The sequence below is a fragment of the Mustela lutreola genome, chromosome 16 (genome assembly GCF_030435805.1).
Source record: "Mustela lutreola isolate mMusLut2 chromosome 16, mMusLut2.pri, whole genome shotgun sequence".
Lineage (NCBI taxonomy): Eukaryota > Metazoa > Chordata > Mammalia > Carnivora > Mustelidae > Mustela > Mustela lutreola.
This window is the reverse complement of record NC_081305.1, coordinates 56,259,479-56,275,439: the sequence shown is the minus strand read 5'-3', so window position 1 is coordinate 56,275,439 and position 15,961 is coordinate 56,259,479. Positions and strand designations below refer to the sequence as shown.

Genomic DNA, 15,961 nt, shown 5'->3' with positions numbered 1-15,961 from the left:
ACAAGTAGGCAGAGAGGCAGGCAGAGAGAGGAGGGGGAAACAGGCTCCCTGCTGAGCAGAGACACACACCCCCACCCCACCCCCCATGCAGGGCTCAATCCCAGGACCCTGGGATCATGACCTGAGCCAAAGACTCAACCCACTGAGCCACCCAGGTGCCCCTCTCTCTGGAACTCTTATCCTTTCTTTCTGGAACTCTTATTAATTCGATATTGGGCTTCCTGAATTCTTCCTTTTATCCTCTCTTATTTTTCCATCTCTTTATCTTTCTGCCCTACTTCCTGAGAGTTTTTCTTAAGCTTACCTTCCACTCTTTTATTAAGCTTTTCATTTTTGCTAGTATATTTTCAATTTCTAAGAACTCTTTCTTTTTTTTAAGTTTATTTATTATTTTTAGTAATCTTTACACACAACACGGGACTCTAACTCACAACCCCGAGATCAAGAGTCACAAGTTCTTCCAACTGAACCAGCCAGGCACCTTGCTAAGAACTCACTTTATAATCTCTGAATTTTTTTTTAAAGATTTTATTTATTTATTTGACAGACAGAGACCATAAGTAGGCAGAGAGGCAGGGAGAGAGAGAGAGGAAGTAGGCTCCCGGCCGCGCAGAGAGCCTGATGCAGGGCTTGATCCCAGGACTCTGGGATCATGACCTGAGCCGAAGGCAGAGGCTTTAACCCACTGAGCCACCCAGGCACCCCAATAATCTCTGAATTTTTACAGTGTTTTATAAATTTTATAGTATTATTTGATAGTACTCTATGTTTTATGATATGCTGTTCAAAGTTGAATATCTTGTCTTGTTTCTCTGATGATATTGGTAGTTGTTGGGTTTTTGGCACTTTTTCCTCTCTGCATAATCTGTTTCCTCCAAGTCCCCTCTCCCTCCCATTTGTTGGTTTTGTTTCTGTCTTTTTTATTGAGACTTTACTGATGTGTAGGAATCCTTGGTAGTCTGTCCATATCTGGGAGTGGAAGTCCAAAACTCTAGAAATGGTGGGGATGTGATTACATGAGCAAAACTGTTCACTCAACGTCAAAGGAGGTAATCTGTCTGGACCATTTTTGTTGTGGAATTCCCAATGTCAGTATTTTCTTGTCTTTTATCTTAGTCATATATATACACACACGTACATATGAAATATATATATACATATATATACATGTACACACACGTACATATGAAATATTTCATATGTACGTGTGTGTACATGTATCATTCATTATATGTAATGTTTTTAATATAGAGAGGACCAAGGAAAACAAATACTGAATCATGATCTCCTTGACAAAATAACCCTCAATAATATAAAAGTTAAAAGACATTCATTCAGGGGTGCCTGGCTGGCTCAGTTGGAAGAACATGACGCTTGATCTCAGGGTCGTGAGTTTGAGTCCCATGTTAGGTGTAGATTACTTAAATAAATAAACTTAAAAAAAAAAAAAGACATTCATCTAGTAAGTATTAAGATCTTCTTGCACCAGGCACTGGGGGTAGAGTAGTGAACAAGTTGAAGTCCTTGCTTTCTTGGACCTTCTTTTCCAGTCTGGGAGACAGACACACATATGTTCCTAGAGTATCAGTCTCCAACAGCCCTCTCTGCAATGACAGAACTGTTCCAGATCCGGGCAGTCCAACGTGGTAGCCAGCAGTTCCTGATTGTTTGACATGTGGTTGGTGTGACGATGGAACTGAATTTTTAAATTTTTTTTGAATTTTTAAATTTTAATTAAAAATTCCAATTCACTTAGCTCTGTGTGGCTAGTGGTCACCACTATGGACAGCACTAGGAAATGCCATCCTTACAGAGGGGTAGGACGGAATTGGCAGTCACACATGGGTTTGGTGGCTCACATACCAGATGTGGTCTTCCCCTACTACAGGGGGCAAGCAAGGTCACAGGAAAAGAAAAGAAATATATCTCTTAAAAAGAAATACAGAAACATGGCTTCTCCTCCCAGCCAGTTTTGGAAGCCCATTTGGTGAGAGATGTTCAATTTCTCACTCATACAGGAAGGGCAAAAAAGGAAACTTCAAGTCCCCTTTCCATTTTTTTTTTTTTTTAATTTCTCTCGGATCACCTAAACTATGTGTGCCTACATATCTCTTCATGCATTCCTTATTGAAAGCACACACTATTCTCATCTTGCTTTTTTCCATGGAGAAAAAACCCTTGGCATCTTGTCCATATTAACTCTTGCCTCCCAGTTCCATGCCTGGCCCCCAGAATGCCCATCTTGAGCCAGCCTGAATTCATTCATCGGGCTGTACTTTATGAAACACCTGTCGTATGTCAGGTCCTGTGCTAGACCCTGTGGAAACAGCAGAAAACCAAACAGATAAGACCTGTTCCCTCATGGAATTTAAATTCCAGTGGGAGGAGATGGACAATAAACTTTTTTCTAAAATATTTTATTTATTTATTTGACAGACAGAGATCACAAGTAGGCAGAGAGGCAGGCAGAGAGCGGGGGGGTGGGGGGGGGGGCGGGGGGAGCAGGCTTCCTGCTGAGCAGAGAGCCCAATGCAATGCAGGGCTTGAGCCCAGGACCCTGGGATCATGACCCGAGCCCAAGGCAGAGGCTTTAACCCACTGAGCCACCCAGGTGCCCCTGGACAATAAACTTAATAATCAAGAACATATAATAGTTACAAGGGGGATACACGCTATGGACAAAAATACGGCCGGGGGAGTGAGTTTGGTAGAGCTGTGGAGGAGGCTATGGGTTGCAGTATTAAATAAGGTGCTCAGGAAGGTGTCTTTTTTTTTTTTTTTTAAAGATTTTATTTACTTATTCGACAGAGAGAGATCACAAGTAGGCAGAGAGAGAAAGGAGGAAACAGGCTTCCTGCCAAGGAGAGAGCCCGATGCGGGACTCGATCCCGGACCCTGGGATCATGACCTAAGCTGAAGGCAGAGGCTTTAACCCTCTGAGCCACCCAGGTGCCCCAGGAAAGTGTCTTTTAAGCAAACTCTTGAAGGAAGTGAGGGACAGAGCCAGGCAGCTCTCTGAAGAAGAATGTTCCAGCAGAGGGAACAGCCAGTGCAAAGGCCCTAAGGCAGGAGGGTGCTAGAGCCATCCAGGAACTGCGCGTGAAGGCCAGGGTGGTTGGAGCAGGGGGAGCAAGGAAGGCATGGGTGAGAGATGAGGGCAGAGGGGTAGGAGGGATCCAGGGGTGCTTGGTGCTGTGAGGCCTTGCAATGCGAGGTAACTCCAGTTACTGAGCGATACTGGGAGCCAAGGGAAGGTAGTGAGCTGAGGAGGGACCGGAAGCTGACTCAAAGGTTAAGATCCCGAACCTGAGTCTAAACAAGGCTGTGGAATGTGGCTGAGTCTCAGGCGAGGTTTAGTGACAACGGCAGGGAGTAGGGGATAGGGGGTAGGGCGTAAGGGAAGGGAGGCAGTTATTGTTTGCTGAGCAAAGCATCCCCTCTTCCTGAAAATCCCTCAAACCTCCCCGCCACTGGAAGCCTTGATTTCTGGCCCTCTCTGCCATGTCCCCGGGTGTCTCCCCACTAACGCCCCTCAAGGACCTCTGGACACCCTCCTTCCACTCCATCCTCGTGCTCAGTACCTCCATCCCTCCTCTTCCGATATTTACTTATTTATTTATTTCCAGATGTGAGCTGGGATCTCCCTGTTAGGAGCCATATAAAATTAATTCGAACACCATTCCCCAACCATGGGCTAGTAACTGGCCTCCCCAAGTTTCTGCTCCTTCTCCAGAGCCTCAAATTCTTTGCCCCACTCCCAATTTTTTGCTTCGGCCAGAGTCAGTTCATTGTGGGGAAATCTCTGAGTGTCCCCCATTCAGGGTCCGTGGACTAATTCTGTCCTTTTCCTTCCTTTCTCTGCAACCAGTCATGCTGTGTAAGTACAACAAGGCATTTATGGGATCGTGTGTGCTAGTGTGGACAGGGCTTTACTGAGGATTTGGAGTCCCAGAGGCATTTATGTCTGCAGATAGGCAAACGGCTCCAAAACTCCTTTGCCTTCCCCATGACCCAGCGTCCAGCCACATACCTTGATCTCTCTTGTTTTCCCTAGACCTGCGCTGTCTAGGACTATTTAAATTAATTCAAATTAAGTAAAATTTAAAGTTCTGTCCTTTGAGGGCGGCTGGGTGGCTCAGTCATCAAGCATCTGCCTTCAGCTCAGGTCATGATCTGGGGTCCTGGGATCGAGCCTGGGATTGGGCTCACTGCTCAGCGGGAAGCCTGCTTCTCCCTCTCCCACTCCCCCTGCTTGTGTTCCCTCTCTCGCTGTCTCTCTCTCTTTCTCTGTCAAACAAATAAATAAAATCTTTTTTTTTTTTTTAAAGATTTTATTTATTTATTTGACAGAGAGAAATCACAAGTAGATGGAGAGGCAGACAGAGAGAGAGAGGGAAGCAGGCTCTCCGCTGAGCAGAGAGCCCGATGCGGGACTCGATCCCAGGACTCTGAGATCATGACCTGAGCCGAAGGCAGCGGCTTAACCCACTGAGCCACCCAGGCGCCCAATAAATAAAATCTTAAAAAAAAAAAAAAAATCAAGTTCTGTCCCTTGGGCTTACTGGTCACCTTGCCATGGGGCTGGCGCCCCACCATGTTGGACAGCGCGAAAGGGCCATGCCTGTCATTATGGAACATTCTCTTGGACAATGCTGGGCAGGACAGGTCCCTTCCTCCAAGAACTGGCCTGGTGTCTGCAGTTGAGATGACCAAAACTATACCCCACTGTACCATTTAAAAAAAAAATTAATGTGGGGTTATGCTCTATGTGGGATTCTGGGACTCCTGTTTTCTTTTTTTCCCTCATGGATACACCCTGGTCATCTTCCTGTCAGATCTTGTCTCCTAGAATAGTTACCCAGGGTTCCCCACCGTGGATTGATTTATTCACTCATTCACGTATCCCACAAGTGTTTACAAGTACCCTGTTTGTGCCAGGAACCGGGCTGGGTCCAGCCAGGAGTGTGTCCCAGCCGATCCCACTCGAAGGGAGCTCACGGTCTAATGGGAGAGGCTGACAGGAATCAGATAATCACAGAAGCATGTGTGAAGGAAGTAACACGCACGGTGTATCCATCTGTGAGCGCTCCTTCCATCTCGCTGCTTGGCTTCGGCTTCCCATCAAGGTTGAGAAATGAGGGCCTAGTCGGAAAACCCAAGCAAAGTAAGACGCATGTCTGGGCCTGCATTTCCCATCTGAATGATGGAGATAACGAGTTTCCACCTCCCAGGAACGTTGAGAGGATCGAATGAGTTATTACGGTAGCTGGAACAGTATCTCGCACAATATAAGTGATCGTTAGCGTTATTGCTCTGTGTACGAGTCCCCTTTCCGAGCCCCAGTCCTCCCCTGTAAAACAGAAGCATTTGCAGACTCTTCTGCGGCTTGGGGTGGGGGGCGTTCCATGAAGAACGATCAGTCACAGCTAACATGTCTCCAGCACTTGCTTGGCACCAAGCACCCTCTTACCTTTGCAAGGACCAGGAAGGGAAGTGTTACCATTAACCGCACTTTACAGATTGAACCGAGGCACCAAGAGAGACAGTGACTTGCTCAAGAGTTCACCACCCATCAGGATTTGGAGCAGCTGGAGGTTAGGGGTGAGGGAGGGTTCTGGGCTAGGCCATGAGAGTGTCTGGGTGGGACTGACCCTGCCTTTTATGCACCCCCCACCCCCACCCCCAGGAAGCTGGATGCCTTCATCTATGATGCAGCAGTGCTCAACTACATGGCCCGCAAGGACGAAGGCTGCAAGCTCGTCACCATCGGCTCAGGCAAGGTCTTTGCCACAACCGGCTATGGCATCGCCCTGCACAAGGGCTCCCGCTGGAAGCGGCCCATCGATCTGGCACTGCTGCAGTTCCTAGGGGACGGTGTGTGGCAGCGGGCTGGGATGCCTTGGGGGTGGGGCATGGGGGACCAGAGTCCTGGGTCCTGGGCGAAGGAGGGGATGAGGATCAGGGCACCAGGGTCTGAGGGAAGAGGGGGCTGGGTGCCTAGACTCCTATAAGAGGATCCTCAGATGGTGCCCATGGAAGGTGACCTATGACAGCACTTCCCCACCTCCCCGCCCCATGCCTTTTCTCCAGATGAGATCGAGATGCTGGAGCGGCTGTGGCTCTCCGGGATCTGCCACAATGACAAAATTGAGGTGATGAGCAGTAAGCTAGACATCGACAACATGGCGGGTGTCTTCTACATGCTCCTGGTGGCCATGGGCCTCTCGCTGCTGGTCTTCGCCTGGGAGCACCTGGTGTACTGGCGCCTGCGGCACTGCCTGGGGCCCACCCACCGCATGGACTTCCTGCTGGCCTTCTCTAGGGTAGGGGGGTCAGAGGAGGCAAAAGGGCGGAGCTGGCGGGAGGCAGGTGGGCATGCCTACAAGTGCAAGAGTCCTGGGGCCTGGTGCGGGAGAGGTGGGAGGAGCGGTGGGAAGGCAGGGGCGGTAGGGGGTGCTGGGCATCCCGCGCTGACCCTGCCTTTCTCGCCGCCCCCCGCAGGGGATGTACAGCTGCTGCAGCGCGGAGGCCGCCCCGCCGCCGGCCAAGCCCCCGCCGCCGCCGCAGCCGCTGCCCAGTCCCGCGTACCCGCCGGCGCGGCCCGCACCTGGTCCCGCACCTTTCGTGCCCCGCGAGCGTGCGGCGGTGGACCGCTGGCGTCGCACCAAAGGTGCAGGGCCCCCGGGGGCCCCGGGCCTGGCCGACGGCTTCCACCGCTACTACGGCCCCATCGAGCCGCAGGGCCTGGGCGTGGGCGAGGCGCGCGCGGCACCCCGGGGCTCGGCCGGGCGCCCGCTGTCCCCGCCGGCCGCGCAGCCCCCGCAGAAGCCGCCGCCGTCCTACTTCGCCATCGTGCGCGACAAGGAGCCGGCCGAGCCCCCAGCCGGCCCCTTCCCCGGCTTCCCGTCGCCGCCCGCGCCCCCGGCCGCCGCCGCCGCCGCCGTCGGGCCGCCGCTCTGCCGGCTGGCCTACGAGGACGAGAGCCCACCGGCGCCCGCGCGCTGGCCGCGCTCCGACCCCGAGAGCCAGCCCCTGCTGGGGCCGGGCGCTGGCGGCGCTGGGGGTGCGGGGGGCGCGGCCGGCGGAGCCCAGGCAGCGCCTCCCCCGTGCCGCGCTGCGCCGCCCCCCTGCCCCTACCTGGACCTCGAGCCGTCGCCGTCTGACTCGGAGGACTCGGAGAGCCTGGGCGGCGCGTCGCTGGGCGGCTTGGAGCCCTGGTGGTTCGCCGACTTCCCCTACCCGTACGCGGAGCGCCTCGGGCCGCCGCCCGGCCGCTACTGGTCGGTTGACAAGCTTGGGGGCTGGCGCGCGGGCAGCTGGGACTACCTGCCCCCACGCAGCGGCCCAGCCGCCTGGCACTGCCGCCACTGCGCCAGCCTGGAGCTGCTGCCGCCGCCGCGCCATCTCAGCTGCTCGCACGACGGCCTGGACGGCGGCTGGTGGGCGCCGCCGCCCCCGCCCTGGGCCGCGGGACCCCCGCCCCGGCGCCGAGCCCGCTGCGGCTGTCCGCGGCCGCACCCTCACCGCCCGCGGGCCTCGCACCGCGCACCCGCAGCCGCCGCTCCGCACCACCACCGGCACCGGCGCGCCGCGGGGGGCTGGGACCTCCCGCCGCCGGCTCCCACCTCGCGCTCGCTGGAGGACCTCAGCTCGTGCCCCCGCGCCGCCCCCGCGCGCAGGCTCACCGGGCCCTCCCGCCACGCGCGCCGGTGCCCGCACGCTGCGCACTGGGGGCCGCCGCTGACCGCCGTGCCCCACCGGAGACACCGGGGCGGGGACCTGGGTACCCGCAGGGGCTCGGCGCACTTCTCCAGCCTCGAGTCCGAGGTATGACGCGGCCCCGGGGGCTCTAGCGCCCCCTCGGTCAGCGCAGGCCACGGCCCGAGGGGGCACGCGCAATGAAAAGGACCCGCGTGGGTTGGGAAGGAAAAAAACGGACCTGGCCGGACCCCGCCTGGAGCAGCGTCCTGCGCCCCCTCGCTTTGGGGGCACCACAAGCCGGAAAGGATTTGGTCCCCCCAAATCTCACCCAGCCTGAAAGGTGGGGGTCTCGGAGCCCACTGGAGTTTGTTTTTTTTTAAACCCGACAAGGGCTTTTTAACGTCACCAGATGGGGCGGGAGGTGGGGGGTCACGCCACGCCCGCGTCCCACCCCCACGCCCGGGGCCGTGGCCCCCTCATCACTGTGCAGCTCCCCGGCCCCAGCCACGCCTCCGGGGAAGCCCGTTTTTAACCTTTCATCCATTGGGACTCAAAACTGTGAGATGCGTTCGCCAAACTGTGACCCCAGACCTTGGCCCCGCCACACAGAAACCCCTGACCCCAGACTGTGACTTCCGACCCCTAAAATGGTCATCCGACCCCAGACTGTGACCCCCGACCCCAAACTGTGACCCGAATCCCAGACTGTACCCCGACCAGACTGTGACCCTTGACGTCAAGCCTTGACACACCCTCCTCCTCCCCGTAGCTTTTCCTTATTTTGACCTAGGACACTCCCAACGGAAGCCTCACCTCCCCTTGCCCTAGCGTTGATCCCAGCCAACGTGGGGCCAAAACTTCCCACCCTGTCGCACCTCACTCCCACCCCCCACGTGCCACCATCCACAGCCTCACCAAATCTAGCCCTTATTTGCGACCCTCCCATGATGACCCTGCAGACCCCCCCCCCCCCAAGCCTCCTCTTCCTAGATCTCCAGCCGGGTCTGGAGCTGGGTTGTGGAGGGGACGGTCTGGGAATCCACACCCACCACCAACCTCCCCTCCCACTCTCCTGTTACACATTGCAGTGTTTGGAATAAACCATGTTTTTATGCCTCCTCAGTCCCAAGTCTGAGCTCCGTGTTTGTCTCAGCTGCCCTCAAACTTCTCTGGAGGAAACAGAAACTAAGAAAAGTCCCACAGAGGAAGAGAGGGCAGAAGGAAAATTGTATTGAGAACAATGAACCTGGAGGGAGGTGGGAGACAAAGACCCAGAGGAAGCTGTGAGAAAAGATCCTAAGAAGAGAAGGAATGAGAAGGGGTGAGGGCGGACAGAGACCTAGAGAGAAGGAACAGCGAACTCAACAAAGATCCAGGATCAAAACATTTCAGGATTAAGTCTAGCGTCCCATTCCTATGGCTGCAAGCAACGCGGCTTGCTAGAGTCTTCACATCCTGTTCATGCAAGCGAGGGGAGAGTCTAGTATGTCCTAGCCAATCCATCTACCTTGAATGCCCTCAATCTCACCAATGAGAATCTATTTTAGCATTTCATTATGCCAATTAGCCAAACCTCCGGTGCTGATGAGCGATAAGGAGAGCCAAAGCACACGTAGTAGTGGTCTCCAGAGGGCTGACTTTCTGATTATCTCTGACCGTAGCTGCAATGTGAACGCCTGGTTAGGCTACTGCCTGCCCCAAGAGGGTAGACTCAACAGACTAACTTACACATATTATCCCGTCTACGCTAAAGGATTTTGAAGTGAATTAAAGCCGTCATAACAAGGAGGGGTAAGGAAACAGGCTTTACGGTCCTCAGGGAGCAAAAAAACAGTCCACTTGCCAGTAAGAACTCTTATTTGCATACATGAATAATGTAACGGAAAGGAAGCAATGAGTCAAAGGTGAAAGATGGAGTCGAAGCTCGGAACTCCTCCAGTAGGACAAAACTGGCCTCGTACAGAACTACAACTCCCAGGAGGCCTTGCCGCTGCTCTGCCGAATAGCGCCGCAAAGTCACGCGGAGGGTGTAGCTTCTCCGTAACCGCAGGCCTCGGTCGCTAGGCTTGGGACGCCGTTACCTTAGCTCTCCTTCACCCGGTCCCCACCGCCCTCTCAAACTGGGTGAGCTGGGAGGTTTCCAAGGCAACCGTGCCGCAAGGCGGAACTCCCAAGGAGGGAAACGCAACCCGGAAGTGACGTCCTTACCTCGCGCCCGTGGTGAGAGGGTTCGAAGATGGCGGCGCGCAAGGGTAGGCGGCGCACATGTGAAACCGGGGAACCCATGGAGGCCGAGTCCAGCGACGCAGGGACCGAAGGCCCGACCCAGGTGTACCTGCCGGGTCGCGGACCGCCGCTGCGAGAAGGAGAGGAGCTGGTCATGGACGAGGAGGCCTATGTGCTGTACCACCGAGCGCAGACTGGTAGGACTGAGCACCAGGACTTCTGGTTCCTGAGTTAGGAGGGGACCGGAATCCCGAGTTCTGAGCGAGGCTGGTACTGAGTGTTTAACTTACGAGGCACTCAGAGAGAAGACTGGGTTGTAAGATGGGTGAAAACATCACACACGAGGAGGTTGAGATCTCTGTCCCATCCTAATTTTCCAACTCCTTCTATCCACAGGAGCCCCCTGCCTCAGCTTCGACATAGTCCGCGATCACCTGGGAGACAACCGAACAGAGCTCCCTCTTACACTTTACCTGTGTGCTGGGACCCAGGCGGAGAGCGCCCAGAGCAATAGGTGAGTGAGACCTGAGGTTTTATCCAGCCCCCAGATCCCCCTCCCTCCTAAGGATCCGGGCATCCACTCACCCCACACTTTTCCCCAGACTGATGGTGCTTCGGATGCATAATCTGCATGGGACAAAGCCCCCACCGTCAGAGGGCAGCGATGAGGAGGAGGAAGATGAGGAGGATGAAGAAGAACGGAAACCTCAGCTGGAGCTGGCTATGGTGCCCCACTATGGTGGCATCAACCGGGTCCGGGTATGTACAGTCCCTGGCGCCTTCTCTACGTTCTCCTAAACCCCCTCCACCCCTAACCCTCTTGCCCATGCCTCTGGCTTTTAGAATAGTACCTGGCACACAGTTTGCATTTATTAGTTTGTGTCTCTCTTAGGTATCTTTGTCATTGTCACTGTGTGTTAGGAGCCGTAGGGCGCTGTTTTTTACTACGTTTCCTCTTCAGTAAAATGGTGAAAATTGCAAAACTTGCCTGATGAGCTGACAGGAGGCTGAAATGGAATAACATATGGTTATTTGAAGTGTCTAGAGACAGCATTTGGTTGTAGTATAGAAATGTGTGTTTTATTGTTATTGTTCAGGAACTGGCCTGCGCTGTAGGGTCACTTTGGTGCTGCTGAGTTATAGCCCCTTCAGAGCAGCTGATGTGTGAATGAAACTAGATGGTGTTTGAACAGCACTCGCGGCAGTGCATGGTCCACAGCTCTTCCTGTGTGTTCCCATTCAAGGCTTACCGTGTTTCAGCCAACGTTCTGTGCCCGGGAGATTTAACAGAGAGCAAAAGGTCTCTAGTATTCTGAAACTTAAGTGCTAGCAGGGAAGGGAACAAGAAGAAGCTGAGTAAATGCATCCAGAGGTGCCAGGTATTGTGGGGGAAAGTAAGGAAGGAAAGGGAAGTAGGATGTTCCTGGAGTGGATTTGCTCTTTTAAATAGTGTCGTCAGGGAAGTATTTATGGTAGGGTGCCATGTGAACGGAGACCCACAGGAAGTAAGGGAATGAGCCAAAGGAAACACAGCAGAGGAAACACAAGAGTAAAGGCCCTGGGACAAACATTACATGTTTGGAAGTTCAAGGGAAGGCAGGGAGACCAGTGCATTCACTAAAGCACATGGACGAAGGGGAGAGTGACAGCATATGGGGGATGGGAGTGGGTGGGTTGTATAGGGCTTACAGGCTGATGGAAGGACTTGGTTACTTGGGGAGAAAGTTTGAGCCATTGGAGGGTTTAGAGCAGAGGACAAATGGGATCTGACTTACGGGTTTTTGTTGTTGTTTTTGAGAGAGGGAAAGAGGGAGTCTTAAGCAGGCTCCACGCACAGCATGAAACCCTACACAGGGCTTGATCCCGACACCCTGAAAGCATGATCTGAGCCGAAATCAAGAGTCAGACACTCAACCGACTGAGCCACCCAGGCGCCCCAGGATCTGACTTGTGTTTTAAAGAGATTTCCTCTGACCACTGTATGGAGAACAGATGCAGGGAGGCAAGGGAGGACAGTCCTATGGGGAAGCCATAATTCAAGGGAAAGGAAGACACGGTAGCAGGAGTGGTGACATTAGAGGTTCTGAGGGGTTGAAAGTGGTGCATTTTGAATGTAGCCAGTAGCATGGGGTGGGTGTGGGGAGGAAAAGACAAGTCAGTGAGTCTAATAGTTTGGGGCCTGAGGCGGGGAGCCCCAGGAAGGAGGAGGTTGCCAGTGGTGACTAGGAGCTTGGCTTCGGTCATGTTTGAACAGTTGGTATGGTAGGAGGGATTACTGGAAACCTTGAGGCCACGTGGGATCTCCTAGTGAGCAGATGTTACAGGGCAGAGACACCCAAGGACAGAGGCCTGTGATCCACCAGCATTTAGAGGGTTACGGAGACCCGTGGTCTGAACCCTTTTCCAAGGGTTGGTGGAGTTACGGCCTCTCTTCCTGGGGCTCTAGGCATTTTCCGTCTCATATCACCGCCCCTACACAATGTGGGAAGTTGTCCCAGGTACCATGCTGGTCCTGCCGGCTAATTCCATCCCCGCAAAGGCTTCTGGGAGCCAGAGCCCCACCCCTGAAGTAGTGGGAGTTCTGAGGAACTGCAGTTCTGATTCTCAGGGGATGCTGGGAACTGTGCTCACCACCCTGAGCCTCCTGTCACTCTCCCCTCCCTCTCCCTTCTCTCTTCCCCTGCAGGTGTCGTGGCTGGGGGAGGAGCTGGTGGCTGGGATATGGTCAGAGAAGGGCCAGGTGGAGGTGTATGCGCTGCGGCGGCTCCTGCAGGTGGTGGATGACCCCCAGGCCTTGGCGACCTTCCTCCGGGACGAGCAGGCCCGTGTGAAGCCCATATTCGCCTTCTCTGGCCACATGGGCGAGGGCTTTGCACTTGACTGGTCCCCTCGTGTGTCTGGTAAGTCACTGGGGTGCCTACTCGGTCCCCGGAGGATGAGGGAGCAGGGTCCATAGGAAGGGTGGGGGCTGAGGGTGTGGGGAGAAGAGCCAGCCGGGGCCAGCTGGGCCCCGGCAGTTTCCTGAGTCCTGGTTCTAGGGCGCCTGCTGACCGGTGACTGTCAGAAGAACATCCACCTGTGGACGCCGACGGACGGCGGCTCCTGGCACGTGGACCAGCGGCCGTTTGTGGGCCACACACGCTCTGTGGAGGACCTGCAGTGGTCCCCAACTGAGGACACAGTGAGAGAGGCCTGAGGGGTCCCGACTCCTGGGTCTTGGGGCCGGGACGGAGACTGTGGCTACGTCCCAGTGAGGGGGACACTAGGAAAAGAGGGTAGCCCACTACTCGTCCCTGGTCTCCAGGGTGGGGAGGCAGGTACCCCGGGTCACACAGATGCTGCCTCGCCCAGGTGTTCGCCTCGTGCTCAGCTGATGCCTCCATTCGCATCTGGGACATCCGGGCCGCCCCCAGCAAGGCCTGCATGCTTACCGCCGCTGCTGCCCACAACGGGGATGTCAACGTCATCAGCTGGAGCCGCCGGGAACCCTTCCTGCTCAGCGGTGGGGATGACGGTGCCCTCAAGGTCTGGGACCTGCGGCAGTTCAAGGTACTTTCCCAGCCAGACATTTCCCTCACTGGAAGGGGGCCTACTCCCAGCAGCTGCTAGGATTTGCAGGTTTCCCTTGGGTTCTTGTCTTCCAGAGCTGGGAAGGCCTGTTGGGGGTGGTCTGGCCCTGTTGGGGTACAGATGTGGAAGCAGGCTTAGCGGGAGGAATGCTGTGATTGGTGTAGGGTTGCTTGTTCCGCCAGCCGGAGAGGGGACAGGAGACAACAGGCCGAGCAGCAGCCATGGCCCCCAACTCCATGCCCCCGCTCGTGAGCCGGGCAGCTGGAGGCTTCAGGCGCCTCTGAGCTGTAGCCTTTTGGTTAACGAGCTTTGTACAGTCAGCTGAGACTCGGAACCTGCATAGTTCATCATAGGAGAGGAAACAGGTGCAGGAAGGACAGGAGCAGAGGAGACATCACCATCGGGCCAAAAGTTGACTTCCCGGAGTCGGTGGCAGCTCTGGGCAGGAGGAATTGCAACTCTGGCGCCCCCCTGGCCGACGCCCCCACTAAGTACAGCTCTGTACCCTTCCCGGGAACCCCACGACGTAATCTTTTCTCCCCTCTGGTGTGGTGAGTTCCACAGCATCAGCTCTAAGGAAGCTTCTAGAAACGGGTTCCAGCCCCCAAGGCAGGTGTCGGGGCAGTTTCCATGGCGAAGTTGATTGGCCACTGGTACTTGGGAACCACGTGGCCAATCCAGAGAGACTCCAGCACCCAGCAGCACCTTCGCTTTAGTAAAAGTGCTGTTTTTCTTTTCCTCGGCTGCCCCTGGAGCCTGGGAGCTGTGCTTCTGCCCTCTTTAAGGCCTTCATAGAATCTGCAGGTTTGAGAATCACCACCACCCCTCCTTTTTTAAGATTTATTTATTTAGAGAGAGAATGTGCACGCATGAGCGGGGGTCAGGGCAGAGGGAGAGAATGTTGCAGAGCCCCACGTGGGGCTTGATCAAGGACCCTGAGATCATGACCTGAGCTGCAAGCAAGAGTCGGCGCTCAACTGGATGAGCCACCTGGGGCCCTGAGAACTGCTCCCTTTTATAGGAAGGGAAACTGAGGCACACCCTTAGTTTCAGAGGACCAGTGGTGGGGATTTTGTGACCTGGAGCTGGACAGGGCTTTTTTGCAGGTGAAACCACGGTTCTCAGCAGCCCCCTAGGACATTAGGCCCCGTATCACCCTTGCACTTGGCCTCCTGTCCCTTTCAGAGAACCTGGGCTTGTGTGGGTCCCAGGGGTTGTGCCCTAGGGGAACCCGACAGCCTAGGAGTGGTGAGGGCTCGGCCTGGGCCACCCCAGGGAGTCAGGCTGAGGTGCTCAGAGCCCCGCACTCTCTTCTTCCTATAGTCTGGCTCCCCGGTGGCCACCTTCAAGCAGCACGTGGCCCCCGTGACCTCAGTCGAGTGGCACCCCCAGGATAGTGGGGTTTTCGCGGCCTCAGGTGCGGACAATCAGATCACGCAGTGGGACCTGGCTGTGGAGCGTGACCCCGAGGCAGGCGAGGTGGAGAGCACTGACCCCGGGCTGGCAGGCCTCCCACAGCAGCTGCTGTTCGTGCACCAGGGCGAGACGGACCTGAAGGAGTTGCACTGGCACCCGCAGTGTCCCGGGCTCCTCGTCAGCACGGCGCTGTCGGGCTTCACTGTCTTCCGCACCATCAGCGTATGATGCGCCTGCTGCGGCGGCCCCAGGCCCTTCACTCGGCCGCCAAGGCCAGAACTGGGTCCGCGGGCAGGGGCAGGTCTGCCGACCCACCCTCCTCCAATCCAAGGACGTCAAGCGGGCCATTGGCTGCCGTGATGGATTCTGTGTGACGTCTTGTTCTTTGAAATGACTTCATTTCGTCCCACCACCCCTCTTGCCAAAGATTCTGGTTTAACCCATGACTGTAGAACTGCATGGTTCCGTCCAGGGAGCCTTCTGACCACAGGGCCCCGTTTGGTGCCGGGGGCCCTCATGCGGGAAGACTTGGTTTGGCCCAGACTGCCCTCCTCTTCTCCCCACCACCTGTGCAAGGACCTGCTGGCCTGTTTCCCAGGTGGACCTGGTGGGGGCCACTGTCATCGTGCATATTTTGTGAGCTCTGGCCCCTGGCTCGACCCTTTGACCTCTCCGTCCCAGGACCCAATTGTCGCCACCAGTCTCCCCGCAGGGAACTCGAGCACTTCGCCATGGGTGGGCCAAAGTGGTGAGCTGGGCTCCTCTGGCAGAATCTGGTTTTGCCCTTTGTCTTCCTGCCACACAGGGTTTGGTCCAGACTTCCTAGTGGGGGCTGTCGGGGGACAGGGGGTCTTCCTCACCTCTGTCCACCATGCAAGATGGGCTCCATGCGGGGAGGAATGCCAGGGGGCTCCTGAGGCAGTAAAGGACCGGAACAAGGCCTGACGTGTGTAGGACTCACTGGCGGGCTGCTTCCCTGTGCGGAGACGGGAGGAGGCAGTGGGAAGTGGGCCCCCAGATGTCCAGAGGCCTGTGTGTCTGGAGAGGC

General features: G+C 55.7%; 2 protein-coding genes across 3 annotated transcripts in view; both read left to right on the top strand.

Annotated features, from left to right (window-relative positions):
• The window catches only part of GRIN2D (glutamate ionotropic receptor NMDA type subunit 2D), a 39,798-nt gene extending 30,949 nt beyond the window's left edge, over positions 1-8,849 (top strand). Inside the window, exons 12-14 of the mRNA XM_059151961.1 lie at positions 5,687-5,874; positions 6,091-6,323; positions 6,502-8,849. Of these exons, the coding sequence (XP_059007944.1) occupies positions 5,687-5,874; positions 6,091-6,323; positions 6,502-7,833 (1,753 nt within the window). The 3' untranslated portion in view covers positions 7,834-8,849. The remainder of the gene's footprint in view (positions 1-5,686; positions 5,875-6,090; positions 6,324-6,501) is intronic.
• Positions 8,850-9,891: 1,042 nt separating this feature from the next.
• On the top strand, positions 9,892-15,853 carry GRWD1 (glutamate rich WD repeat containing 1). 2 transcript variants are annotated; one of them, XM_059151963.1, is made up of 8 exons: positions 9,892-10,124; positions 10,324-10,441; positions 10,530-10,686; positions 12,614-12,827; positions 12,966-13,108; positions 13,279-13,476; positions 14,253-14,301; positions 14,821-15,041. In XM_059151963.1, the coding sequence occupies exons 1-8, from the start codon at positions 9,938-9,940 to the stop codon at positions 14,892-14,894; spliced, it is 1,140 nt and encodes a 379-aa protein (XP_059007946.1). In that variant the 5' UTR covers positions 9,892-9,937; the 3' UTR covers positions 14,895-15,041. The 2 variants fall into 2 exon arrangements, with proteins under 2 accessions (XP_059007946.1, XP_059007945.1); XM_059151962.1 differs by lacking the exon at positions 14,253-14,301 and having other exon boundaries at positions 9,895-10,124; positions 14,821-15,853.
• Positions 15,854-15,961: the final 108 nt, after the last annotated feature.